General features: G+C 52.8%; 12 protein-coding genes and 1 non-coding gene across 13 annotated transcripts; 7 read left to right on the top strand and 6 right to left on the bottom strand.

Annotated features, from left to right (window-relative positions):
- Window positions 1–1051: 1051 nt before the first annotated feature.
- On the top strand, window positions 1052–1294 carry SMAC4_07423 (uncharacterized protein; the record flags this gene model as incomplete). The annotated part of the gene is made up of 1 exon (XM_003345086.1): window positions 1052–1294. One exon carries the CDS (start codon window positions 1052–1054, stop codon window positions 1292–1294), a length of 243 nt encoding a protein of 80 aa, XP_003345134.1.
- Window positions 1295–2840: 1546 nt separating this feature from the next.
- Window positions 2841–4837, top strand: SMAC4_07424 (uncharacterized protein). The gene has a single exon (XM_003345087.2). It carries the CDS (start codon window positions 2860–2862, stop codon window positions 4561–4563), a length of 1704 nt encoding a protein of 567 aa, XP_003345135.1. The 5' UTR covers window positions 2841–2859; the 3' UTR covers window positions 4564–4837.
- Window positions 4838–4999: 162 nt separating this feature from the next.
- SMAC4_13982 lies at window positions 5000–5071 on the top strand. Its single transcript has one exon. It is a non-coding gene; the product is annotated as a tRNA-Thr (tRNA).
- A 628-nt stretch (window positions 5072–5699) lies between these two features.
- On the bottom strand, window positions 5700–7973 carry SMAC4_07425 (uncharacterized protein). Its single transcript, XM_066090625.1, has 3 exons — window positions 7622–7973; window positions 6367–7562; window positions 5700–6258 (listed from the first exon to the last, which is right to left on the bottom strand). Exons 1-3 carry the CDS (start codon window positions 7959–7961, stop codon window positions 5893–5895), a joined length of 1902 nt encoding a protein of 633 aa, XP_065947486.1. The 5' UTR covers window positions 7962–7973; the 3' UTR covers window positions 5700–5892.
- An 849-nt stretch (window positions 7974–8822) lies between these two features.
- On the top strand, window positions 8823–10937 carry SMAC4_07426 (uncharacterized protein; the record flags this gene model as incomplete). The annotated part of the gene is made up of 5 exons (XM_003345089.2): window positions 8823–9206; window positions 9272–9452; window positions 9523–10520; window positions 10584–10689; window positions 10767–10937. 5 exons carry the CDS (start codon window positions 8823–8825, stop codon window positions 10853–10855), a joined length of 1758 nt encoding a protein of 585 aa, XP_003345137.1. The 3' UTR covers window positions 10856–10937.
- Window positions 10938–11188: 251 nt separating this feature from the next.
- On the bottom strand, window positions 11189–13834 carry SMAC4_07427 (uncharacterized protein). Its single transcript, XM_003345090.2, has 2 exons — window positions 12017–13834; window positions 11189–11952 (listed from the first exon to the last, which is right to left on the bottom strand). The coding sequence occupies exons 1-2, from the start codon at window positions 13332–13334 to the stop codon at window positions 11489–11491; spliced, it is 1782 nt and encodes a 593-aa protein (XP_003345138.1). The 5' UTR covers window positions 13335–13834; the 3' UTR covers window positions 11189–11488.
- A 194-nt stretch (window positions 13835–14028) lies between these two features.
- Window positions 14029–15908, top strand: SMAC4_07428 (uncharacterized protein). Its single transcript, XM_003345091.2, has 2 exons — window positions 14029–14684; window positions 14802–15908. Exons 1-2 carry the CDS (start codon window positions 14409–14411, stop codon window positions 14895–14897), a joined length of 372 nt encoding a protein of 123 aa, XP_003345139.1. The 5' UTR covers window positions 14029–14408; the 3' UTR covers window positions 14898–15908.
- On the bottom strand, window positions 15284–15760 carry SMAC4_13981 (uncharacterized protein; the record flags this gene model as incomplete). The annotated part of the gene is made up of 1 exon (XM_066091718.1): window positions 15284–15760. One exon carries the CDS (start codon window positions 15758–15760, stop codon window positions 15284–15286), a length of 477 nt encoding a protein of 158 aa, XP_065947485.1.
- A 211-nt stretch (window positions 15909–16119) lies between the features above and the next one.
- SMAC4_07429 (uncharacterized protein) lies at window positions 16120–17295 on the top strand (the record flags this gene model as incomplete). The annotated part of the gene is made up of 2 exons (XM_066090626.1): window positions 16120–16700; window positions 16839–17295. Exons 1-2 carry the CDS (start codon window positions 16222–16224, stop codon window positions 17293–17295), a joined length of 936 nt encoding a protein of 311 aa, XP_065947484.1. The 5' UTR covers window positions 16120–16221.
- Window positions 17296–17731: 436 nt separating this feature from the next.
- SMAC4_07430 (uncharacterized protein) lies at window positions 17732–18937 on the bottom strand (the record flags this gene model as incomplete). The annotated part of the gene is made up of 1 exon (XM_003345093.2): window positions 17732–18937. The coding sequence occupies one exon, from the start codon at window positions 18935–18937 to the stop codon at window positions 17993–17995; it is 945 nt and encodes a 314-aa protein (XP_003345141.1). The 3' UTR covers window positions 17732–17992.
- A 1240-nt stretch (window positions 18938–20177) lies between these two features.
- On the bottom strand, window positions 20178–21464 carry SMAC4_07431 (uncharacterized protein). The gene is made up of 4 exons (XM_003345094.2): window positions 21313–21464; window positions 21169–21208; window positions 20552–20934; window positions 20178–20488 (listed from the first exon to the last, which is right to left on the bottom strand). Exons 1-4 carry the CDS (start codon window positions 21350–21352, stop codon window positions 20259–20261), a joined length of 693 nt encoding a protein of 230 aa, XP_003345142.1. The 5' UTR covers window positions 21353–21464; the 3' UTR covers window positions 20178–20258.
- Window positions 21465–21891: 427 nt separating this feature from the next.
- Window positions 21892–23508, top strand: SMAC4_07432 (uncharacterized protein). Its single transcript, XM_003345095.2, has 2 exons — window positions 21892–22698; window positions 22766–23508. Exons 1-2 carry the CDS (start codon window positions 22691–22693, stop codon window positions 23370–23372), a joined length of 615 nt encoding a protein of 204 aa, XP_003345143.2. The 5' UTR covers window positions 21892–22690; the 3' UTR covers window positions 23373–23508.
- A 111-nt stretch (window positions 23509–23619) lies between these two features.
- SMAC4_07433 (uncharacterized protein) lies at window positions 23620–25861 on the bottom strand. The gene is made up of 2 exons (XM_003345096.2): window positions 25422–25861; window positions 23620–25329 (listed from the first exon to the last, which is right to left on the bottom strand). The coding sequence occupies exons 1-2, from the start codon at window positions 25728–25730 to the stop codon at window positions 23926–23928; spliced, it is 1713 nt and encodes a 570-aa protein (XP_003345144.1). The 5' UTR covers window positions 25731–25861; the 3' UTR covers window positions 23620–23925.
- Between the last annotated feature and the right edge of the window lie 904 nt (window positions 25862–26765).

Genomic DNA, 26765 nt, shown 5'->3' with positions numbered 1-26765 from the left:
CGTGCAAAGGATCAGAGGCTCTGCAACTGCCGCTCCCCCTATTATGGAGGACAGGCTCCTACCATTTCTTTTTCCCCTGATCCAAGTCCTGGCTGGCGAGAGTACACTATTTGAGACACCCACTAGACTCGGCGAGAAATGCTTGGTGCCAAGGATCTGATGAGATGAGCTGGTTCTTCTGATACCTGATGCGATCAGTGTTGTGCTAATGAGGAGTAAAGAAAAATCGGCACTTGTTCGTTGTTGGTTGTTACAGAAGTGAAGGTCAAGTGTGATGATGTTCACGATGTTTGCAGCCTATAACCAACCAGCATTTGCTTTACAAGGTACCAAACGGTCGGTTATAAGACGGCGGTGGCGAAGGTTGTACCGAGAAAAACAAAACGGCAAAAAGCTTATAGTCTTCCCTGATTAAAAACCGGGGAAAACCGCACATCTCTCACGTGTACACGTGTTGTACTGTGTATAACTTGGGGTTCCACTGAATTGCAAAATGCAACTTGGCAACTCAAAACTCAAAAAGCGAAAATCATTTACAGTTGATGATGATAATGATCATCTCTCGCGTATCATCAATTGAAATCGAGCATGTGTCTGTCGGTAACCCAACCTCAACCTACTATATCCACCAGCCGGGGGAAACTCCCCACCCCCCACCCCCCAAGATCAGATCGATCAGCACTGCACTGCACTCTTTGTGCTCTCTGGTAAGTTGAATGCAACTGTGCCAACTAACTGATTGACCATCACGATTCATCCCCTATCCCACAAAATGTCTATCATTTCATCCGTTCCCCCGGCTTGGTATGTAGCCTCGTATGTAGTGTACTTGGGAAAGGGAAAGGGCCAAGAAGGATGGAGTGTTGCAGCAACCCCGCGTTTTTGGGGATGTTGGTTCGCAGTGATGATCGATGGAGTCCTTGAAGTTCTCCACGACACGCTGTGGTTGATGATCATTCGATGCCCGTGTTCGTTTGTTGGTCCCCAAATGTTCGGGCGATGTTTTCCCGCCGCGCCCGGAGTTTTGTATCAAAACGGGAAGGTATCACGCATGACCGTGAAGCAGAAGCAGCAGCAGCAGCATCGGGGACCGCCCGCTCCGCCATTGCAGCTCTTTTGGTGCACCGGGGTAACGGGGGGTGTTTGGCTGGGTCTCTCCGGACCGGAGGAGCAGGAGGAGGCAGGAGGCAGGAGGGACAACGGGGACGGGATGCACGTGTTGTCCGGCCGGGTCCACATTGGCGGCTCGGCGGCTGATGTGATGGATGTTGTTGGCGCTACTCCCTACCAATAGGAGGAGAACAACAGAGGGAGAAACACTCGGTTCATTGTTTGGCTGGGAAACGAGGCTGACAATTTACGCTGGGATCGTATGTCTGTCTCCATCCAGCATGAGCATTTGAGGAGCAGGCAGCGCACATGGAAAGGTGATCAGTGGCCAGGGCAGCTGTTACGGATTGCCAAGCTGAAGCTTAAAATTGGAAGGACTTGGCTCATGGTTTGTCATTCAAGGTTGGCCCAGCTAGACGTCACTGGTCTATGGTAATGCTTGGGATATGCAGTTATCGCTGTATCAGATGTACGTGCTGTGTATGGAGGTTGTATCCTGTAGATACATACCAAGACTTTCGCAAGACCATCTGCCAAGAGAAAGCAAATATCCGAGTTTCTACGTGACAACCAACCGCGATGAATGATGAGAAGACATATGTTTTGGGCAGCGATCAAATTGTTGAGTTTTTTTTTGCCGTCTTGATAAATATTCACATGGCTCGTGCTTCTCAGTCATTCTCTTGCGGGGGGTTTCTCCAAAATGATTCTGTCAGCGGAATCAGGGCAAGCATAGTCCATGAACATGATTGACAACCTTCCCCTTCCCATTCTTTGACAGATTCCACCTGCTGACATTTCTAATTCCGCTCTCTTTTTTTTTGTATCCTCATTATCAGTGGAACTCTTTTCCTACTGCATCATGCATGTGGTTTTCCAATCCGCCGGGGAACAGGGTTTCGAGCTGGAGAAGAAACAAAAGAAAATTGCAAAGGGGGGAGAATCCATGCTTGTAAACTGCAAACGTTGACATGTTCAATCTTCATCCTTTCCATGAGCCATGATGCCCGTTCAAACCCACCAACAGCAACTTGCTTAGTCAGCGGACGACAGGTGGGAAGCCTCTTGCAATGGACCTCCCTCAGCTTCGGCGGTGTTGGCTTGTACCCGCAAAATTCCGCGGCGTTGGGTTCAGGGTTGGCCCAATTTATCTGCTATAACCCTAGAAACCCAACGCCGCGGAATTTTGCGGTAGCCCTAGCGCTACCGCGGCCGCTGCCGTGCGCTGACAGTGAGGTGGCAGGCACTACCACACCCGCGATTGCCCGCCCGGGATGAATGGTTCTCGGGCGGCTATCGCTCACTCCAAGGGCACTGGCACCTCTTCAATATTTCCTTCGCATCTCGCCTGCCTACCCTGTCCTTCTTTCTTCGCATACGGAATCTGGCTGGCTTGAGCCGAGGTGACCATCTCAAGAGGGACTCATTGTCAAATACACGTTGCAACTCGAGGCACGCACGCACCAGTGACAGCCCGGCCTCGACCATTCGAGGTCGACGCAGACATCGGATGATGGGCTCTACCGCCTTCGAATTGGTAGCACTCCAGCACCTTCGTCCCAAGGAGATGGTTCGGTTCTCGTCCGATTGTTTCTCGTCCACCTTTACGCTGTCTGAACCTCTGATGATGTCTGACCGCGCGCCACCCCTCACTATGGACTTTTTGGAGGCCATCAAAAATATAACATGGCCGTCGTGATCTCGGTGTTGTTGATTTGAACTTACGCATCCATCAATTGTGATACTGTCATGACCAGGCGACAAATTCGCTTGATTGTCTGTCTTGCCGTCTTGATTCCTATTGCCGCAGTCGTCTATCACTATCTTTTGCCGTCATCATCACCCGAATCGTTTACAGCAAACCTCGTTAACAGACTATTCCCATCCGAAACAACCGACATGACATCACAGGCTTCACGCCCCTGTGTCATTGTAGTAGGCGGCGGTTTGGCCGGGCTTTCCGCCGCCTATTCCGCCCTACGTGCCGGCGCCCCTTCAGTTCGCCTACTGGAACGCGCTTCAAAGCCAGGAGGCAACAGCATCAAGGCTTCCTCGGGCATTAACGGGGCACCCACTCGCTTTCAACAGGCCGCCTGGCCCAATCTGGGCCCTGACGAGACCTTCTGGGACGATACCGTCCGCTCTGCCGGGACTCGCCTCTCCTCCCAAGCCACCAGTAAGCCAGCGGCCAGGGCCCAGCGCGAGTCCCTCATCTCCGTCCTCACCCAGCGATCCGCCGATGCCATCAACTTCCTCACCGATCTAGGCGTGGATCTCACTGTCGTGGCGCAGCTCGGTGGCCACAGTCACCCACGAACCCATAGAGGCGCTGGCAAGACGCCTCCAGGAGCCGCCATCATCACCACTCTTCTCGGCAAGTTGAAGGAGGCGGGAGAAGACCGCTTCGAGCTGATGACCGACTGCGAGGTCACCAGGCTGCTCACCGACTCCACTACTGCTGTCTCCGGCAGCAACGGGAACGGCGGCTCCTCAGTGGATCACCACCCCGTGACCGTTACTGGAGTAGAGTACCGATCGACCCAGGATGGCGGCAACGGTGCTTCTCCCCACCAGCTCACCGGTCCCGTGATCTTCACCACCGGCGGCTTTGGGGGTGACACGAACGGTCTTTTGGCTCGCTACCGTCCGGACCTGGGTGGAATGCCCTCCACAAACGATCCGCGGCCGGGCACCCACGATCTGCTCGCCACCGTCGGTGCCAGGCTGGTCGATATGGACAGCGTGCAGATTCACCCGACCGGCTTCATCGATCCGGCCAATCCCCAGGTGCCCGTCAAATTCCTCGCTGCTGAGATGCTGAGGGGAGAAGGTGGCATCCTGCTGCACAGCGGCAAGAGATTCGTCAACGAGCTGGAGACGAGGGAGCGTGTGAGCAACACCATCATGGCTTTGCCGGGCGACGGAGTTGAAGGCGCCTCTTTGCGTCAATGGGACATTCAGCTCCTGCTTGACCCGGGCGCTGCCGAGGCTGCCGCGGGCCATATGGGGTTCTATCTGTGGAAGGGGCTGATGAAGAAGATGAAGGTTTCGGAACTGGATGCAACCACCAAGCAGACGCTGAAGGAGTACGCGAGCATCGTGAGGGGCGAGAAGGAGGATCCGTTTCAGCGCAAGGCGTTCGGACACTGGAAACTCGGTGTGAACAGCGACGGTACTACTATCGATGAAGACGCCGAGGTATGCGTGGGCCGCGTTACGCCCATTGTGCATTTCACCATGGGCGGTGCCGTGTTTAATGAGCATGCCCAGGTGCTTTCGTCCGAGCTTGGGGAGGAGCAGAAGCCCATCCAGGGAATATGGGCCGCTGGCGAGATTACTGGTGGTATTCATGGTGATAATCGCCTAGGCGGTTCGTCGTTGCTCGAGTGTGTCGTCTTTGGAAGAATCGCGGGGGCTGAGGCGGCTGATGTTGCGAAGAGGGCTTACATCTGAGGCTTGATGGTACTGATCTGATGTTTGGAGAAGGCCTACGGACTACAGTACGACTGAACAGTTGTTCAGAGGGACGAGTCTAATGCCCTCAACGATCAGTGTACCACTGCTGAGTGAGTGATCACGGTCCACATCAGGGATGCAATATGACTTTTCAAGGATGGGCGTTAGGATTACGGTCACCGGAGTTTGGGATGTTTTCAGGGCTGCCCAGTGTCATCACAAAACAATGCTGAAATTTCACTTTTGATCTCACTTTCCGGAATTATTTTCAACAACTTTAATTGCCCATACCCCGTAGCTCAGTGGCAGAGCATCACTAGTAACGAACATGAAGCTCGGAATTTAAGACGAATGCAGTCCGGTACCAACTTATCGTAGTGAAGCAAATGGTCTAGGTATATCAATACAAGACCTTAAGCTGAAAAGCCATGAAGCCCGCATGGCTCAGTGGTAGAGCGCATCACTAGTAATGATGAGGTCGTCAGTTCGATTCTGGCTGTGGGCAACTTAAGTTCTTTTTGTCCCTTTCTCCATCTCATCTTTCTTCTTTTTCTGATTTCCTCCTCAATATCTTTTACACATTGTCTCCTTGTTCTTTTCCCAGTCTTGTTTTGCATCAGAAGCGTGTTTGCTGCTTCAGGAACGCTAATGAATGGCAGATGTTATGACATTTCAGACTCGGAAACAGTTCCGAATATTTGGTCAGTTCGATTCTGGCTTTGGGCAATCAGATCTTTCATTTCTCATGTTCTTTTCTTTTCCTACTAGTCCTTTACTATTTTTCATTTTCCTGCTCTCTCTTTCTGCCTGCTTGCTCTTCATTTTCTGTTTTTTTTTTTGTTATTCAACTATCGTAGTGTATAGTTCAGACACTGGTTATTTATTTCCTAGGCTTCTACGTGCCTAACTGATCCGTCTCGTTCCATACCAAAAACCTATTTGTATCATATATGCCCTCTTGACTGTTATCAAACCTCTTCAAAATTGTACTTAGCCCTTGCACACTCTTTTGTAAGGTTTGGGAAAGTTTGGGACAGATTTTGTCCAGTCCGATAAGTGTTCCGAGCTAACAAACAGACAAACCAGCACTGCATTGTATTTACTACCTTATTCCAGAGAACACCAGTGCATAAAGATTTTGTAAACATTGTGCGTACATAAACTAGACACTTCGAATTTAAGCAACAATAACGGAGATCAACAATTTTCAAGACATTCATCAGCTTTGGTCGTTAGTGATTAACCATCATCTTATATCAAGAAAGAGGAAGACAGACTAGCGGGAAAATGTCCTCCAAGCACACAGTAAGCAAAACATCGTAACTTCTAAACCCACTGATCCCATCGGTGTCCATCCCGATATACCAACCCGTGCGTCTCAAACTGCGGACCTTCCGCTTCGACAATGTATCCCTTCTCGCACCTATCAAACGCTACTCTCCTCTGCTCTTTCTCGTAAAAGGTATCAAACCTACTCGAGAGAGCATCATGCAGGTCGCGCACATTTCCAGCCGGGTGCAATGCCTCCCATGGTCGAATACACGTCTTTCCTTTACACGACTTGAGGACAAAGAGAAGTGAGTCGAGCCGGACAACAACCTTCTGGAATGGTACTCCAAGGAGGGACGACGGCGTGTTCCCACTGTCTAGCGAGGAAGGGGCGAGAAGGTTGTTGAGCTGGTAAGGATCGGTCTGTTCATGTAGTCATGACTTGGTTAGCATCGTCGTGGATAGGATAGGATAGGCACTCGATATCTGAGCGGGAGGAAGAAGGCTTAGAACAAAAGAAGAGAGACTTACCTGAAGATCATACAGCTCGTGCTCGCCACTGCACCAAACGGAGTAGTACAAGTTATACCCATCACCCAAGATCCTCACGGCCTTGTACGTATTATTTGTCCAGAACCGCGTCGCGTCTTTGCCGAACAGCCGACCCTCCGACAACGCAAACCCCCAATACTCAACAGTGACATGCTCATGCCTCTCCCCCTTCTCCTTCGCTTCCTCCAGATCCTCAGCCGTAAGCGGGATCGCCTCGCCATCCAGCTTATATTCTTCTACCTTTTTGTTATCATCATCATCATCACCACCCAACGCCCCAGCCAACTTTAGCACCGTAGGCGCCAAATCAACATGACTAGTCACCACCTCCGCCACTGCTCCCTTCTTCACGCCCGGTCCCCTCACAATAAGCGGGACGTTAATATCCTCTTCAAACCCGCACTCCTTACCCGGTTGCAAGCGGTGCTGACCAATATGATATCCATTATCTGTCGTGTAAAACACGTACGTATCCTCCAATAGTCCATGACGCTCCAGCCGCTCGATGACGCCAGCCACCAGCTCGTCGACGGACTGCAGCGTACGTAAGCGTTGGCGGTAGAAGTGGTCGTTAAATGCTACGTTTTCGGCGCTTTGTACTGGCAACTGCGAGATCCAGGACACGCCCGAGGCGCGCGAGGAGGGGTTGAAGTGCGGAGTGCGCGGGACGACGACGTCCGGAAACAAGTGGGCGTGGCGGGCGGCGGGGATGGGAGGAGTGAAGGAGACGAGTTTTTCAATGTCGTCTTCTTCGGAGGTTGGGCGGCGGTGGAGGGCGCCTGCTGCTGAAGAAGGGATGCGCGGCTCGACGTTACTGTGAGGAGCTATGGGGGCAATGCCGAGGAAGAAGGGCCGTCCCCCCTTGTGAACGTTTTGGGCGGCGTCGTCGAGGAATCTGTAGGCCTTTTCGGCTAGGACGTCGACTGAGTATTGGCCTTCGTAGCTCACCGGTGCATCACGGTTGCGCTGGAAGGTGGCATTGAGGTACGAGTAGGTGTAAGGGTCCAAGAGGAAGTCGGAGCCATTCCAGCCGGCTAGGTAAGGGGAGTCGTAGTTGTCGACGGTGTGGGCGTTGAAGAGCTTGCCGGTGTAGTAGGTGTCGTAGCCGGCTTCCTGGAGCCAGACGGGTAGGTAGGCTTCGTTGAAGCCTTGGCTGATGAACTTGGGTAATCCACCTGGTCCTCGGTGTCAGTCATGGTGAAAATTGACCATCAATCTTTGAGGAGCAACTTACCATACGGCGGTGATACATCCGTGACATTAGTGTTGTGAGCTTGCTTCCCCGTCCACAGAGATACTCGGGCAGGGCAGCAGATGGCCGTTGTACAGTAGTGGCGTTTGTATGTAGTGCCTTCATCGGCCAGGCATTTCTTGATGAGGGGAAGATAGTCAAGAGACTGTAAATGCAAGTCTTGGTCGTCGGTAAGGGTAAAGACGATGTTGGGCTGTTTATTTCCCTTTGTCGCCGTACCCTTTGGTTTCTGTTGGAAGCCTAGGGGCTTCTGTTCGCCGTCCACGACAAGAGCGGCGGACACTTGCAGGCCTGCTACGAGAGCTGCCGCTGAGAAGCGCATCTTGAATGGCTTGTATGACAGAGAGCTTGGAGTTGAGAGACGGTCAGGTTGTGGAAGTTCTCAGGGGTTGTAGACGATCATGACGAGGTCACAAATAAATAGGCCTGGGGCAATGAAGAGGTCGTGATGGCCAGTAACCAACAATGATCCGAACCAGTGTTGGGATAACTCACTCATGTTATGCCTTCATCGTCACATATCCAGACCAGTGTAGCTCCGGACCGGAGCTGTGATTGCTAAGCGGCCTTTCTTTGCATCGCGATGTTTCGGCGCTTATGGGTTTGGTGGTTGGCGTGAAGTCATTGATGGCGTGCTAGTTTGGCGCAATTGCACCAATGCGGGCGCGCGTCTATATAAGAGGATTCCATGACACTTCTGCCCCGCAGCCTAACCACATTTCGAAATGGTATAATTTATATCTCTTCTCATTTGTTCCTCTTTCTGTCTCCTGCAAGCAATATATTCGAATTGGCATGGGAGGGTAGTATCCCGTTTTCAATTCAAGGGTCCCAAAAATGAGTCGTTCCTCCGGACCTGCGTCTAACGAAATCCAGGTACTTATGTCGTGATTGTCTCGACCTTTCATTTACCTCATAGTATCTCGGGGATAAGCTGATTCCGGGTTGTCAGCCTCCGGGTTCGGGATGGACCTCAATTGGTTGTGTGACCTTCAAAGGTTTGCCACAAAACATATTCCCTACTACTTGAACGTGTTCCCGAGTTTGAGATTGGTTCCTTGTAATCTTGCGCTTTCCAAGACCTCCAGGTATGTGCCATAATGGAACTTTAAAAGGACAAAGGCTAATTGTTGGCTCAGGATTGCCATCGGGTTTGAACGACCATTGCTCAACACTGGTCAAGATGGTTCAACGCGATGTGGCCGGGCAGTCCCAACTCTCAGAACGAGAATCTCTTTTGCGCGAAACAGCGCAAGAGGGCTCTGGCTACCACGCCTGTCGCAGCACTTCTGAAGAAGACGGCGGCAATGAAGTCCTCGAGCCAGTTCCTGAGGTCGACGAGGAGCGGAGTCTAGGACGCGGGGAGACCGAGTCGTTGAAGGAAGGTGCTCATATGAACGTGGTCAAGATCATATCTGTCATGCTGCTAGGCATCTTCGTCGCACAGACAGATGGGTCCATTCTCATGGCGACACATACAATCATTGCATCCGAGTTCAACGCCTTGAAGGACTCTAGCTGGCTCATCATCAGCTTCTCTCTGGCTGGGGCGGCCACGCAGACTCTGGTGAGAGACGCCACTGGTTGTAACGGTTTCTATGCGCGCATGCTGATTATGTTGCCCTTAAACAGTACGGCAAGCTAAGCGACATCTATGGGCGCAAGAGGATGGTGATCATTGCATATACCATGTTTATGGTCGGCTGTGCCATCGTCGGTGTTGGCCAGTCTATGTGGCAGGTTGTCTTGGGTCGAATTGTGTCTGGCGCTGGAGCCTCTGGCATGTCTGCACTCGTGTCCGTTTTCATCACAGGTGAGTAAACGCTTTGAAGCCAGCCCATGGGGCGTCTGCAGCGACGACTAACACCCAGTTCCCCCTTTAGATCTGCTCCCACTCAGAGAAGTTGCCCAGTGGAGGGCATACGTCAATCTCGTAGCTACCCTTGGCCGAAGCATGGGGGGACCTCTTGGAGGTTGGCTGGCAGATGTCGTCGGATGGCGCTGGTCGTTCCTCGGCCAAGTGCCACCCATCACCCTCGCCATCATTCTCTGCTCAGCATATCTACCCAACCACGCCAGCACGCTAGACGAGACAGATGTCAGCGCCACTCAGCAGTTGAAGATGAGCAAGTTCAGCCGTATCGACTTCAAGGGCGCATTCCTCTTCGCCACCCTCGTGCTGACCCTGCTTCTTCCCATCGAGCTCGGCGGCGTCAACATCCCCTGGACCCACCCGCTCATCTTCGTCTTGCTCGGTGCCAGCGCCGTCCTTCTCGCCTTGTTCATCGCCGTGGAAAAGCGACAGGCCGAACCAATCCTTCCGCTGGAGATCTTCCACAGCAAGGATGCCATCCTCTCGTTCTTGATTCTAGGATTCCAGACGGCCGCCCAACTGGGGATGATGTTCGCTGTCCCTCTCTACTTCCAAGTGACGTCCACGCCACGACCCTCGGCCACCGTCGCAGGCGCGCACCTCGTCCCCGCTGTCGTGGGCAACGCTGTCGGCGGCATGATTTCCGGTTCCGTCATCAAGCGATCGGGGCGGTACAAGTCCCTCGTCATCTGGGCCGTGACCTGCTCCTCCATCGGCTATCTCCTCCTGATGCTGAGATGGCATGGCAACACCAACTGGCTCGAGAGCCTGTACATCTTTCCCGGAGGCTTCGGCATGGGGGTTGCGAACAGCGCGCTATTCATCTCGCTTCAGGTGGTCATCGACCCGGCGCACATGGCGCCTGCTGTGTCGTTTATGTATCTGATGCAAACGGTGTGGGCGACGATTGGGCTGCCAGCTGCGAACGCGATTATGCAGACGGTGCTTCGAAGGAACCTTGGGATTAGGCTGTTTGAGCTGGGATATGATAGCACTGAGGTTGCCGAGGTTTGTGCCCTGTGTCGTGCGCCTCGTCGTACAGAGTGGTTATCGCTAACTCGAGAGACACAGATCATATCGAACGCTGTTTCTGACGTTGACTTTATTGACGGCGCAATTGAGAAGGTCAGGAATGCTGTTGTCCAGTCGTATATAGACGGCCTGTGGTGGAGCCATGGTCAGTTTCCCTCTTTACTCCTTTTCGCCAGTCTCCTTCTCGTACGGCAAGAGCTAACCGCCGTTACCATGACGTAGGGTTCTCGTTTTCTTGCTCGGTCACTGCACTTGTGCTGGCTGTCTTCCTCAAGCAGAGAAGGCTGGATGGACACAAGTCTAAACCTTGATCAGCACTCTTGCTGAGTGAGCACTGCTGCTGAAGACCGGGCAACTGTAGCCCTTATACAGCATCAGTCCATACCAATGGAAGTTGCCAAAAATGACAGACAGATTCGGGCCTGTTGCACAAAATTTCATGGCCGCTTGTGTGTTACGAATATACCCACCGAGCAAGGAACTTCCGGATATCGTGAAACCATGTCCTAAAGTGATGTAGAATAGCCTGGCTCTAGAGGCCTTGCACGTCTCTGTTAGTGTCAGCTCATTGGTTTTTTTTTTTTTTTTTTTCTGGTACTAACCAAAGCCCCAGGGAGGGGCGGATACTCGTCAGGTCTTCAAAACGACCGTCTGACTAGGGGGACGAGTAGTATATCATTGCTGGATTTATGTGAGGCTTACCAAACCGGGCTGTAGCCAGCGGTCGGACTGGTTTGAACGGTTGTTTCCCATTTTGCCTTTTCGAATGTAACCTTCTACGCAACAGGATATCTCCCAAAAACGCCTGGCTTTATGAAACATTATTAACAGTGCTCTCCGTCGCAAAGAATCTTATGTACCCATCCCATCCTTCTACCATGGGTTGACATTTGCTCACGCGAGCGGGAGCCATTTCGATTTACATCTGCAGCGTCATCGGCGTACTAGATCCGGACACCCCAAACACCGCGTCCAGCGCTAACTCCCAACCAATCGCCATACTCGCCGTTGCCAATCGGAGGAACCCATCCAAGGTTACCAACCTCGTAGTCACACTGCCAACTAGCCACAGGACTCCTCACGTTATCAGGCTGGCCTGTTGCGTTCAAACCAGAAGGCTGGTTGAGCAAGTCCCAGACGAGCACCTGACAGTCATCACCGCCCGAAGCAAGCGTACCTCTCCGGGTAGGCGACCACTCAATGCAGTTCAAGGAACCCCCATGACCCCGAAGCTCCAACAAGGCCTGTCCTGGTTGACGAACGTCCAGTATCCTGATCACGTTTGAGTCCATCGCAAACGTTGCGAGCAAATGCTGGTCGTGCGGTGAAGTGGCCAGTCGCAGCAGGGGAGGAGGGTGCGACATGGTTTGTTGAGCCAGCGTAGGGCTGATCCGGCCGCCATTAGCGTCTAGATATGAGGGTTAGCAGGTTGTACAAATATGGGCATGGCGACACTCGAAAAGGGAACTTACCACGTTCTTCCTTGCCTGTGGGCTCATAGATAATAGTACTGTGCTCAAGGCTGCGAAGATCGAACATGCGCACACTGCCGTCCTGTCCACAGCTTACAAACACGTCCACACTGTTTGCGCAAAAGCGAACGTCGTATACCTCCTTGTCGTGGGCAATAAGTTGAGTCTTTGCCGTCAGCGATGGGATATCCCAGATGGTACACGTAGTGTCGATACTCGATGTGATGATTAAGCTGGGCTGAACGGTGTTCCAGTCGAGCGAGGTCAGAGGAGCAGTATGATCGGGTGTCTTGGAGTTGGACAACAGGGCTAAGGGAGTGAGCTTGGTGATGGGGGCGTCACGGCCGCTTCTAGACGTAATCGAAGAGCCGCTGGTGGGTACCACGGGGTCCGCTGGTAGTGACCACAGTCGCAAATGGTCTCCTGAGGTCGCAAGCAGGTCGGTTGATTGTTTCTGGGACGAGGGAGGTTCCCACAACAGACGCGTTACGGGGTACGAGTGTGTGGCCTCGGCGGTGCGGGTGAACTCCATCGAGTACGGGGAGGTGCCCGGGACATATACATCGGATGGTGTTTTCGTCAGGTTGGCCTCCAGGATCTGGATATAGTTGTGACCATCCTCCAAGTAGCTGCCAATAGCCAATTTCCCAGCACTGTTTGCGCTGGGGCGCCACTTACACCAGTCGAAGGCGTAGGTAGCCCAAGGGGCCATGTAGTTGCTGGTGCGAGATTGGGGATTGGCCAACTCGTAGGCCTGGCTACCGGGCAGCATGCCATCAGAGAGGGTGGAATCAGCGCGAGGCCGGATATCAGACAGCCCCAGCGGAGTGTTGGAGACGTTGCGAGACGATGAGGCGGTCGCATACTTGTTGGTACTCGTGGGCGACATGTATTGCGACGAAGAGCTGCCACCTGGAGGAGTCGGGTTGTAGGCAGCATAGGGCGAGTTGCCGCCGTCGTAGGAGTTCGAGGCCAGGATGGCAGGGCTGGAGCGCTCATAGCTGTGGGACTTGTAGTCGGCTGATTGCTGCATCGTGGGAAGAGTGGGAGCGGTGTTGGACTGCATCACGGGCGGACGAGACGACATGCCTCCGGGCTGCAGGACATTGGGTACGGCACCGGCGCTCTGATAGCTCTGCATGTTTGGGGGGCTCGAGGTCATCTGCTCGAGCTTGATGTGTGGTGGTGCGCCTGAGGACGAGTACTCGCGGGGGGACGATATGTGGGCCTGATGTGCCGACATGTGAAGCTCGTCGCCGTGGGAGGGATAGGCACCTGGTCGGCGCGCCGGCTGATATTGCTGTGACTGCTGATTCATGGTGCCAATGCCAGTCGGCAACACGATAAGCTTGGGTGAAGGAGGTTGAAAGGTCCGTTGCGGTCTTGAGGAATGTGGTCGAGGAGCGAGAATGGAAGCGAGTAGCTAGTTGGCTCGAGCTGACGCTAGCGGCGGGATGCGACCAAGGGCAGCCTACTAAGCTTGAAACGACGGGGCCACGGCGCTGCTTATTATTAGGTGTGTATCGGTATATACTGGTGATTTGGTTATGTATAAGGTATAACTCGGAATCAGGCGACGGGGTAGGCTGAAGAGCGCTGTTTGCGAGGGTGGTCGAGAGATGGTCGTATTGGCTGCGATATGGTGTTTGATGGTGCAGGTGATGGCGCGAACCGAACGGCGCCTGACGAGGACGTCGATGTTACCGATGGGCGGGAGATAGATAGGTAGGTAGAGGTAGCTTAGCGTAGTTCTGTTCGGTGTCGGCAGCCCCGTGACAATCACTCGCTTGTCGGTTTGTATCGTCACCGCGAAGTGGTGACTACGAGAGTGGAAGGTGGGAGGAAGACGAGATTGGAAGGTTGAGGTTGGTTGGGTGTGTACCTTGGAGAGATGAACGACACGCAGCGGCGCGATGCCGGGGTCACACTTGCACGGGACGGGAATCAGCTCTAGACTGTCAGTGCAGGCCAACAGCGGGCTCCCAGCGGGCTCCCAGCGAAGGAAAGAAGACCCCTTCACTTGCGCTTACAGCTTGGCTACTCAGTAATTGATATTGAGAAGATGAGCTTCCCTATAGCAAGTAGATTGCGTTTGACGAGGATCCTTGGTGGGAAACGTGGTATGATTTTGCCGCCAAGCTACCTCGAGAAGCGCATACAATTCAACGGTGCGGAAAATTATTTATATAAGCATCTTAATTGTCCTAAAGCTGCATAACGACGTCTAATCAGACCCCACACTGCCGATTGACGGGCCGGCAGACAATTCGATTCCGCGCGCTCCAGCATCCCGGCGATCCAGCGACAGACACCACCCCGACGGCGTCAACCTTCAACCTAACAACGGCAGGCAGGCAGGAAGGCTTACTCTTACTCTCGACCACCAATCACCATGTCGAACCTCTTCCGGTCGCTCGCGTCGTCGATGCGCGCGCTTTCCCTGGCGACCCCTCGCGCCGCCGTCAACACCACCAAGACGGTTGTCTCGACACACCAGACACGATGCCTCTCCCAGGGCATCCTCTCCCGCCACGTCTGCACTCCCATGTGCTCCCATAACAGACCCGTCGCCGTCTCCCAAAGCGCCAAGAACGGCCTCCAGCCGAAGCAGCAATCGAGGGGCATGAAGGTTCACTCCGCCATCAAGAAGCGTTGCGAGCATTGCAAGGTGAGACCTATAGCATATAAATATACCGGGAACGGAACTTGGGGTATCTGGAAACGTCGGGGAGTGTGGAGGCTTTAGGGAGGGACCTGGGCTGATCTGTCAACCCGAAATCTACAGGTCGTCCGTCGCAAGGCCAACAAGAGGCAAAACGGCTACCTCTACATCATCTGCCCTGCGAATCCCAGACACAAGCAGCGCCAGGGTTACAGGTGAACACGACGGTAATGATATCGACGACGGAGCGACACAGTGTGTGTACGATGAGCTCTGGGAAACGGGCATGGTTTGGTGGTTATTTACGGGTCTACATAAAAAGGGTCGGACTGTACGATATATTTAGGGCGAAACGACGATCCTAAAGAGAAAATTCCAGCGCCGACTCCCATGCCGATACGGAAACGTGTACATCCGCTTTTGCGGTGCAACGGGCATTTTTCGCCGCCTAGAATGAGGGATTGCCCGACATAGCTGGACCCAGCAGCGTCCAGTCGTCTGCATCGATACCAGGAAATACAGCAAGGAATAAGACACTCGGGAACCAGGGGACGGTTTTCTGTCTGGTGGTTGACGGCCGAGGCCAGAAATGGTCTCTTATTCAGTTACAGACCGTCAATATACCTCTCCATGTTTTCCCATTCTGTCTTGCCCGTCGAGAGCAGATAGCGAATGTGGTCCTTGTGAGTGAGAGATAGCAGGCCAGCGTTAGTAGCAAAAGGGACGCAAGGAAAGTTGAGAAGCCGGGTAGGAAACAGGAATACGAACAAGGTTTGTGACATGGCGGTTTCTCTCAAACTCGGCGCGAGCCATGCCTCTTGTCTCGGCACGGGTGGCCGGGTCCGGGATCCGGCGTGTTGCCCGGATGATGTGGCGGTACAAGGCCAGGACTCGGGCCCTTTGGAGGAACTAAGTTGTGACGGTAGGTTGGAAACCATCTCCAGATCACGAGATGGGTGGCAGTGACTTACATGTTCCAAACTTAACGTATCCGCCAAACGAGGCCGCGGACGGCTTGCATATCCCCGAACGCAAGGGCGCAGTGCTGGCAAGCACCGTAGAAACGGTGCCGGGCGGTTCATGAGAATGGGTATGATGCTAGTTATGTGTTTGTGCCTTTGATGAGATTGGTTGATTTGTACCGTTTATTTGAGTGAAAGGAGCAAAGCAGATCAGGCTTGGCAGGTACCGGATTGAGGTGTGTGGTAGGAAAGTCGAGGTAAGATACTTATGCAGACTATGCTTCAATAGGAAAGGCCCTGCAGGATACCTACAATAAACCAACTTGAACCTCCTTTGTGTGTCGATATTCGTTGCTTTTGTATCGTGTTACTGTCCTGGGCCGGATGCGGAATTCGAGGGTTCAATCCGTTCGAGTACTTCCTTACATGCCCCTGCTTGCTTGCTATACTACATAGAGAAAGATTTCCACGCCGCAACTTCAAACTTCAACACAGCGCCACCTTTCGAACTCCAAATACGATTTTCTGCCACAAACGCATCACACCCCTCATCCCCATTCATCATTTCACTTTCTTACCCCATGGCACCAAAACGCCAGCGGGCACCTACAAGCCCCATCGAGAGGACCAATTCCAAAACAGACCAAGACTTCATCTCCGACTATCTTCAAACGTCCATTTCCTCCTCCGCATTATTACCCCCATCATCATCGCCGGCGCCGAAACCCTGGACGACAAAATGGACGCATCCCAAAACCAACAATCAGTACACCATCAGCCTAGTCCGGTCCGACAAGCTCAGCAAAGAAGAACTGCAAGCATGTTTCGACCTGGTCAAAGAGACCAGCTACGACGACTACCAAAACTCCAAAGACAAATGGCAACCCCGAAAGAAGATGGAAGAGATGAAATCCCCCGGTCTTCGCTACGTCCTGGTTCAAGACAATAAATCCGAAAACGGCGGTTCGATCCGCGCTTTCACATCCTTGATGCCCACCTACGAAGAAGGCCAGCCGGTCGTTTACTGCTATGAAATCCATCTGAAGCCGGAACTGCAGGGGTAAGTACATTAAGGAAGCATTAAAAACCTGAGATCCATCTGTCCCTCCAAAGACCACCAGACAGTCATGTGTGCCGTGAACTATGTAACCACTTTCTAACTTTTTACCTAACTGACTGACTGACTTGACTCACATAGCTCCGGACTCGGTTCACTTCTGATGGGGTTCCATGTCATCGTGGCCACCAACCTGCCTCCCATCACGAAGGTTATGTTGACGTGTTTCCTGTCCAACGAACGCGCCCTTGGCTTTTACAAAAGGCACGGCTTTGAGACGGACGACATTTCACCTGGGCCAAGGAAATTCCGGTCGGGAAAAGTTGTCATGCCGGATTATGTTATCATGAGTAAACCCGTGCTTCGTCCAGCACCGCTCGCGGAGGATAACCCATCTGATGAAGAGAAGCCGTCGGAGGACAAGCCATCTGAGGACCAGCCGTCCGAGGCCCAGTCGTCCGAGGCCCAGTCGTCCGAGGATAAGCCATCTGAACGCAAGAGGCTTAAGGCCGAAACATCGGAAGATCACTCGCTTACAGACAAACAAAATGAAGACGGGAAATCGAATCCTAAACCTTCACAGGACGAGAAACCATAGTCGAGGGATGTGTTTAAGGAACGATATCGACTCCAGGAAAGGAGTAATCGTGTTCTCAAGACCAATGTAGGCCCACCCTATTCTAGAGAAGAAATAAATCTATACAAGGAAGCTAATTCGCTCCATAAATAAAGCTTTTCCCTCGTCAGGCAATACGTAGCCTAGAAACATAGACGCTGCGACGGGTCGTGTGTAGTAAAGTCGCTATCATTCGCCTGAATCACCTCTCAATGCTCGAGGCAACCACCCATCACCATATACCAATGCAGCATATTCCAAGCCAGCGGCCTCAAGACGCCCATGTCAAACAGCCACCCAGACGGGAATCCAAGTAAAACGGTCTTTCCTAAAGACGGAAGAGATACGTTAGTGATGTGTTCCAACGAAACTGGACGCCTTGTTGCTGCGACGGAAAAGGGGAGTAATACTCACGTTTACGTGACCTGTCCCGTATTTCGCTTCGAAAGAGAAGAGAAGCCTCAAGAACCACGCCAATGTTTATCCATCTCCGAAAACAGAAACAACCGTCGCCAATTCACCAACCTGACGAGGAGCCCATGATGGCCAAACTGACCCATCCGTACCTATATCCAGGTCATTCCTCGTGTGACATCCGCTCTTTTTCTCTGTCCGATTTTTGAGCTCTATCTGCAACAGCACAAGCTTGAAATCCCTCATGCAAGATTACGTGCTTTTCCTAGAGTGGCCGTTCCTTATGAGGGAGGCGCTGTACAAGTGGCTGTTGGTCCACCATCTGCTCGCTGCTGTCGTCAATCGCAGATGACCCGTTCGGATCAAGCTCAGCCCAAGGGCCGATCCCAGACCAAACGACTGGCTCTCCGCCGTCACAGGGCTGCTGAGGAGAAGGAGGAGCCCACGTCCGCCAGTTCAACCCGTCGGTGCTGATACGGTTGATTCTAGCTCGGTCTCCTTCGGTAGCTTCTCCCCACCATCTTCTCAAGTCTTCTGACGTCAGGATATGCGGAGGGTTCGGGGGCAAGTCGAAGTCACTCCATTCTTCCCTCCACTCCAGAATACCCTCCGGTAGTGGACGTCGCGGCGGCAGAGAGGGACTCGAAGGTGGAGCCCATGACAACCAGTTCAACCCTTTATACTGCATGTCGTGCACCTTGCGGCGTTCTTCAAAAGGGAGTTCGACCCATCGTTTGATATCCTCGGGTGTCGGCGGGATGTAATCAAGGTGAGGAAGCTCATCAAAATCGTCGTCGGGGTCGAGGTCGAGATCGCCGATGGCCGAGGTGTATGTCGAGGAACTGGTTGAGATAAGCGAGGGAAGGCTATCGGGGGCGGCACTTGGGCTAATATCCTGTTGAACCTGCTTTCCAGTCTGAACGGCCGGGTATTGACAATTGGCCTGAGGACTGTCGGTAGAGGTATTCCGGCCAGCATCCTCCAGAGTCTTCTCTTGAGCTGCAACAGCGAGGTGTTGACGATTGGTTGGGGTCAAAGAGGGGACGGCAAGATGGATAAGAAGCTGAACAGCGCCCTTCCAGAACAAACACGCGGCGACAAGAAACATAGAGAAATACCGAACGGCCGTGGGAGAGCGGCGTAAAAGGCTGACGCAAAAGCCCAAGGCACTGTTGACAACAGAAGCTGCCGTTTCGGTTGATCTCGCCATAGCTGCTGAGATGGCCTGGATTTCCGGTCGTAACGGTAGTCCTGCTTCTTGTGGCACTGGGCTCTCGGATGGAGAGACTGTGGTAGTGATGTACTTAAGATGGATAAGAAGGGTAAGGAGTAGACCAAGGAGGAGAGGTTAGCAAAGTCGAAGAGCACGTTTCGTTGTATGGTAAACTGCAATGTACAGAAGAAACCTGCGGTTTGTTTTAATATTACTGACTATGGCCGAGACCTGCAAGCAAAGGCCCCCGCGGTGCAGCCTTCCACCCTCCACTTTCTGTTCTTGGTCCTGACGCAGGTGTTAGTTGTGGGAAGCACCTCTGGAGGAGTAATTATGCTGCAGCAGTCCATGGTCCAACATGGTGGCATCGCATGGCAGCTGCGGTTGATGAATACGATATTTCAGGAAGTTGCCGGTGGTGCGCGGTGGAAGTCGTTGCTCACCAGGTGCAACTCCATCGGTTCCTGCGTTTACGCGTGATAAACTCGAACTCGCATATCCGCTCCTGCCAGTCTCATGCCAACTTCATGGCAGGTTTGTCTCGCTCAAGTACCGGTACCTAAGAAGTTGAACCCACACCCTGGCCTTGCATCAAGGGACTCAAGAAAAGGTGTATGCCAATAAAAGCACAGAACGGATATCTGAATTTGACGAGTTCCTTATATTGTCTTCCGGTCCAGGAGGTGTCAATCTCATCCCAATCTTCTCTCCGATCAGTGCTCCACTGATAAACTCGTCAGCATTCCTCGCGGCTTTCCTTTCACCGGTTTGAGATGACCTGGAGAATTCGAGAGAGATGCGAAGCTGGAACGAGAGGACGTTGGGCAGACGCAAGGATGATTCAAAGGCGACCGGGGCCCCGTATCTTTGGTTCATTCCTGCTGACTTCTTTCCTCTGCGTAGCACTTTAGCCTCGAACCTCTCTACTTATCTTTTGTGTCCACGCACATACCTGTGAATTGTTAACAGTCCCAGCCCAGTCGTCAAGGTACGCATAAGACGGGCGGGCACACCACGCTAGGCCATGCGCGCCTGGCTCGACAGTTAGCGATCCGTCACTCTAATAGGATCCCAACGTTTGCAATCTGCCATGGTGAGAATGGCCCCGAGGGAATGCTCCGAAGCTCAATTTTGAATCAGCCTGTTTGTATCAGCCCAAGAAGTCTGTTCAGTAATTCAGTTTCCCTCGTACGAAACGTCACATCACGGACACAAGCACGGCTCCAAAGCAATTATGATCAGATGTTTAAATGGCAACATCTGGTATCATTATATTCGTAATTTGTTCATATCTCTGCATCAAACTCCCAACAAAAGCTTAGAGCTTCTGCATGGCAGCGATATCGGAGGACTGGACCCACTCCTCGAACTCGGCGATCTGCTCCTGGAGCTCATCGAGGGAGATCTTGTCGTCCTCAATGACCATGTTGATCTGGAGCTTCTTGATACCGAAGCCGACGGGGACGAGCTTGGAGCCACCCCAGACGAGACCATCCTTCTCAATGCCACGGACGGCAGCCTCAAGAGCGACCATGTCGGTCTCATCATCTGTAACGGCCGGGTTAGCACAAACGCTTCCTCAGTGCACCACAGGAGCAAAAGAGAACATACCCCAAGGCTTGACATCCATGGTGACGATGGACTTGGCAGCGATCTTGGGCTTGGCAGCCTTCTTCTCGCGGTAGGCAGCGAGACGCTCCTCACGGATACGGGCAGCCTCAGCATCCTCCTCCTCATCGTCGGAGCCGAAAAGGTCGACATCCTCCTCCTCCTCGGCGGCAGCCTCGGGGGCCTTGGCGGGGTTGATGGTGACCTCGGCGACCTCAGGGCCGTAGGTGGTGTAGGGGGCAGAAGAGTCACCGGCGAGGGTGGCGAACTCGTCCTCGTAGGTGGCGATGTGCTTGTACCAGCGGGCAGCGTTGGGGTACTTCTCGGCGGAGGGAGCATCCTTCAGGGCCTTGAAGACGGCAACATCAGCCTGGGAGGCAGTGTAGCTATAAGGGGCTGCGCGTTAGCAAGAGCGTGTCGAACAAGAACTAGAGTGCGCATTGATGAATATCCAACGTGTTGTTGGACGATGTAGAAGTCAGAAGTGCACAAAAGTGCTGTTGTGTTAATCATTTGCAGGGTCTTAAGCTGCTCAGCAACACGGACCAGTGTGTTCATCATTCGAAAGGGGCAAGATGGAAAGAAACCATCATGTCACGGAGGACTTTTGAAATACTTACCCAGTGACATAAGAGCGGGTGAGGAGCCAGTTGTTGAGCACTGAAATCACATCGTGTTAGTCGGCCAGTCCTTCTTTCATGATCGCGTCTTTCGTTGAGCGCAGGCGCAGGCGCATGCGGCGGGCGGTTTGGGGATTTGCTTACCGGTAAGACCGGCATCGGTGAGGAGATCAGTGAAGCCCATTTTGACGGATTTGGTGGATTGAGGAGTGGTGATGAGAGATGGATGTTGTGGTGAGGAATCCTGGTGAGAGAGAAAGAGACAACAGAAGCAGAGGCAGCGACGACGAGGTGGCCCAAAGATGGCGGGGTTGAAAATCTTTTGGACCCATCCAATTTCGAGACCCCACTCTTTGGTGCGCGGAAGACCCCGCTTTCCACGAAAAGCGAAAAGCTTCTAAGTGCGAACTGAAGTGACCCTCCTGTCCTCTGCGCAGTGCCTGACAGCTGAGCGCTTGCAGTGAATGAATGCACGAACCACTCGATTGATCACATGGAATGAATGCTCAAGCACAGCCGCGCGCCACTTCCAAACAGCCAGAAACACTAGCGAGCTAACTGCACAGCCACGGCTAGTCCCTAGCCCCATTTGGGACTCGCTCGTTCGTCGCGTGAAATTCCTCCTTCCGCTCACTGTTGCCCAGCATCGATGCCATCCAATCAGAACATGACGTCACATTCCCCTTTTCCCGGCGGTTACAAAGTAAACAAAAACAACACCAACGGCCATGCAATCTTTTGACATTTCAAGGATATCAGATTTGACAGATGATTGAGGACCCTTACGGGTAGCTAACCGTCCGTCTCCCGAGCAAGCTAAAGTATAAATAAAGAGCGAAGCCCTTGCTGCAGTCGCGGTATCAGCAATCCCCATACCAACGAGCCCTACGCACAAGTGGTCCTTGCTAGTCTTGTGTCAACTGGACCCTTGGCCGACTTGTCGATTGGCTTACGATGGGTGCACCACAGCTCCATACTGGCGTCTGTTTCTCCCGTAGCTCGACACCACGTAACGTCACTGGAACGTCTTGTCTCTCCTGGTCCAAAATCTTGCTAACATTGCTAGCTCACCTTGCCGTGGGCGCCAATTGTTACCGCGCGTCATTTGTGTTCCCTGAAAAAAGATGGTGACAAGCCGACGGAAGAGAAGCTTGGCTTGAATGAGAAACTTGTAGATATAAGCTCACGGCAGTAACGACTCTTCAGAATTAAATCTTCATCCGCATCATTCATAATTTTACACAACCTACCTAATCCGGCTGCCTTGAATTGTCATTGAGTGACAACATATCCACCAAGCAAGCAAATTCACCATCACACCACACAAATTCCACTCTCAACATCTCAAGACTTCTAAGACACTCAACCACCGCTCGATCACTTTGAAGGGCTATCATACACCAAAGACCACTTTTTCACATCATTATACCACCACAACTGCAACAATGGACTCCCTAAGGCACTACATCCCCTACGCCCACATGGCCGCAACAGTCTTTGGCCTCATCGAGCTCGGCCTAACATGTTACCGTAAGTTACTCTCATCATCTCCACCTCGCCGCTTTCACAACACAACCCAACTAACTTCTTCACCAAGTGGTATCACCCTTCTGGCGAGCGCCCGGCATCTACGCCTTCATGCTCTTCAACTCGGTCTGGACTCTGCTAGTGCTCATCTACATCGCCCTCTTCCCACCCTACTTCCCCAAGATGTTCCAGCGCACCATCGCGCTCGCGCTGGAATGGATCACCATGATCTTCTGGTTCGCCGGCTCGATTGCCCTGGCCGTCTATTTCGGGTCTCCGAGCTGCGGTGCCGACACCTTTTGCGGATGCGTCGAGGCCGCGACCGCCTTCGGCTTCTTGCTCTGGGTCACTTTCTTGTTCATCGTCATTGTCGATACCATGGCTACGCTCAAGGGCAGGGCGAGGGGCCAGAGGGCCAAGCCTGTGGTTGGTGTTTAAGTGTGATGGATGGATTCGACTTCAACTTCAGGGCTCGCTCGCTCTACCATACGGGCTCGGAAATACCCATGGATGGAGAAATGCATGCATGTCGGCGGCGGCTGTGGCCGGATGATGCGTTGCTTGGGAACTGGCTTCTCAACGTGGGCAGCGGCAGGGGAAGAGAAGGTTTTAATGCTAATGGAAAAAACGGGACAGACAGCAGTAGGATGTATGGATTGCATGAAGGGCAGAATTAAGAAAGAGCGTGATGTGATGGTGGCAGAGAAAAGATTGGATTAGATGGTTTTGCATCGGCATTGGGACAGGCGCATCATCGCGGAAGGATTCGCGAACAGCATTATAGCATAGAATACCCTTTTCCGTTTTACCTAGGCTAGAGCATTTATATTTTTGCATCAACACACCGGACAACATGGTGTCTCGAACGTCTCATATGGTGTTGCTTTGTCTCCAGCCTACAGCAATGTCATGGAACGACATTGCCAAGACTATATATTGGCAGATGAGGATATCCAGAAGACCAAGTGCTTGTCAGGGTCGATCGACCTCCAACATATACCAGGCCGCAAATTCAAGGCTCAGTGTATCTCTGAGTAGCGGACTTCTCAACCAAAACCAGTTGCTGGATGATAATGACAATGAATAATAATAGTGAAGAGGCTTCTCCCTGACGGGATTTAAATATGTATCTCGAACTTGAACCACATCCCTTATTGTTCCATACCTGGGGCCCAGTGGCTACCCTCATGCAATGCTTTTGTTTTCTTCGATACACGAACATAGGGTATCTCACTCCTTCTTCTTCTCCTTCCCTTTCTCTGCTGCCTCCTTTCTCCTCTTCCTCCAAGCCTTCAACTCGTTCAACATTCCCATGACCAAGGGCACAGCCACAGGTCCAAGCAAAGGAAGATATACGGCGACCTTGTGCTCATCCGGGAAATACAGCTGGCCAACCATGCTCTTCTCGAAGAAGGCCCGCTCAGCCTCGGCCTCGGCGATTCTGGCATGCTCCAAGCCCTCGGCTTCGCCCAGGGTCTCGCAAGCTTGGCGCAGATGATAAATGGTCTTGGAGACACCATCCGCGACACTGCTAGGGATTGAAATGGACTTGAGTGCCAAGGCAAGACGAGCCAAGGAACCGAGGGTAGACGAGGCCCGGAGAAGTAGGTCTGCCGAGCGGATACGGGACAGCGTAGACAGGCGCAGCGGGAGGGAACCAGAGTTTGGGGTCCCGGTAAGGGACAAGAGGTGGGATGTAAAGGTCAACAAAGGCTGCTTCAGGGCATCGACAGACACGTGAGCCGTATCATGGGGAAGGGAAAGCAAGTAAACGGTGCCCCATTGTGGGATCAGCCATGACTGGGAAGTGGTCAAGCCGCCCTCGGTTGAGTCCTGGCCATTCTGGGAGGGCAGCGCAATGGTCTGGTTGCCAACGAACACAATGAAGTTCACCGTTGGTGCACCGCCGATGGAGGGAGAAAGAGGCCATTCAGCGGCGTTGATGAAGGACGAGAGGTCATCCTTGCCAAGTGCCTGGTTCTGCACTCCAGGGGATGCGTAGAGCTGCACCTGGGTATCAATCGTAAAGTTATGGATGGGCGAGAGCAGATCGAGCACGGGTTTCATGTAGTCTTGAATCGCGGCTTCAATGTCCCAGCTGCTTGGAAGCGGTCCGCTAGTGAACAGAGAAAAGGTGAGGTGGTATGTCGGCGCATACTTGAGTGATCGTGTGGTCCGCTTGGCAAGTGATTCGACCGCTTCTGGGGTCAAGCCCTGAGGCCGGTAATCGGTCGGTATCGAGTTGCTAGAGAGCAGGTAGGATATAATGGCTTGCTCCTCGGCAAAAGTAGATCGTAGCTGGCCGGCCACGTAGGTCGCTAGCGATGACGAAGCTGATGTTGCCGAGGGCGCAGCATTCGGTGGATATGTGATATCTAGGACCGGCTCGTAAGGATCGAGTGTTGCTGTCACGGCCTCGCCAGGAAGAAGACGTATCGTGAGAGCCGCGTTGGATTCGTCATTTAGTTTCTGTGCTGCGGCGGGCGCGGAAAGTTGCAGGCGCAAGTGGTGCCCCGAGAAATCGTTAAGGTCATCGAGGGCGTGTTGGGTGAGACGGAGGAGGTTCTGAGCCTCGTGCTCCTGGAGCGAGTTGGCTTGTATTGAGATGCGCAGGGGAAAGACAGGACGACATGCCTATATACAGAGCGAACTACGGATTAGCGATGCCAAGTTCCGAGCTCTAGACGTGCCCGTCGGGTGGTCTTCTCCAATGATTGCGTGCGTACCTTGCCATCAGCCCAGTCGAGCATCTCCTTCAGGGGAAGATTAGCTCGGTGGATGGTAGTCGTCTTCCACCATATTGGCAATCCCAAGAGCAGGACGATCAACCAGAACGAGCCTATAACCCATATGCGTCTGCGAATATCGCATAGTTTTTCGGGAGGTGGTTCCTTTCGGGTCGATGGTTGCTCTGCTGTCGACGGTGGGAACGGAGTGGCCATGGCCGTCGTCGATGTCATGGTCGCCGTCTGAGTCTTGGAGGACAGAGTGTCGTCGCCAGCTGCGCCATGGCCGGTTGGTCTTTGGGCAGACATGGCAATGTCGAGTTGAGCCTATTTGCCAAAGTCCATAGGTTTACCAGGTTGTTCGAAAGTCCTGCTGTGCCTGGCAGCATCAAACAACCGACATCGAAGTGTCTTTTTGGATGACCTCGAGCATTGGACACGGCGCCGCAGCGCACTGGCGACCACCAACCGCGACTCTCCAGTGGATGGCTTGTCCGAAGCGGCTAGCGGTTGATGCACGTGGAGATCAGGTACGTACCTGCCTCCACTTTCATCTTAAGTGTTCCTTTTGTTTATCGATAAGAATTGAATTTCAATTGTCCAATCACACGGCTGCTGAGGTTCCCGCAGAATGTACACTTTGGGCACCTCTACGGCTGGAGTCCACTGCAGGTGATGCACTCTCTTGAGGCTTCCATCCGCCACCGTGTTCCAGTTTGGATTCTCCCGTCAACTTCATTTCTAAATTCATTCTTTTAACTCCCCTTCTTTCTTTGAAAAACAACCGGCATGAGGAAGCACCACTTGCGAAGCGCATTTCCTTGATAGAAGCTCATGAGAAAACTCCTTTTTTTGCGAAACTAAACATCTCCTCCTTTTCTGTGCCTTTTTCTCGTCTTACACCGTCTTCACCTGCCGAACGTGGATTGTCGTGCTGCTGTGGATGGTTACACCAGAAAAAGAGAAAAATACCATACCTGACCCGACCAGGCCACCGACTCGGTCAATATCGGCTACCAGCAGACTTGGAACAGACTGTTGGAATTGCTTCATGCTCACAGCAAAACGTCCTTTACGCGCTGGCCTTTCCTCGCCCTCCATCCCTTGATGGTACATACCTCTCGGCCTTCTTGATCCGTCTTGATGGGGCTTCGGTTTAGTATGCGCTACTGCACCCCGCCCAGCTCGCCTACGCCGTCATGTACATTTACACATCGGTATCACCTGGCATTGCTGGCAACCACGACGTCTCCAAAAGTCTGCTTGGCCGGATTTCCATGTTTGGCCGCCTCCTGAATTCTTCGAAGGGGTGGGTGGGCAGGTGGTCAGACTCGTTATCCCTGA

This window comes from Sordaria macrospora, chromosome 6 (genome assembly GCF_033870435.1).
Source record: "Sordaria macrospora chromosome 6, complete sequence".
In the NCBI taxonomy this organism is placed as follows: domain Eukaryota; kingdom Fungi; phylum Ascomycota; class Sordariomycetes; order Sordariales; family Sordariaceae; genus Sordaria; species Sordaria macrospora.
Note: the sequence above shows the minus strand (reverse complement) of the source record. Positions and strands in the feature narration are given on the sequence as shown.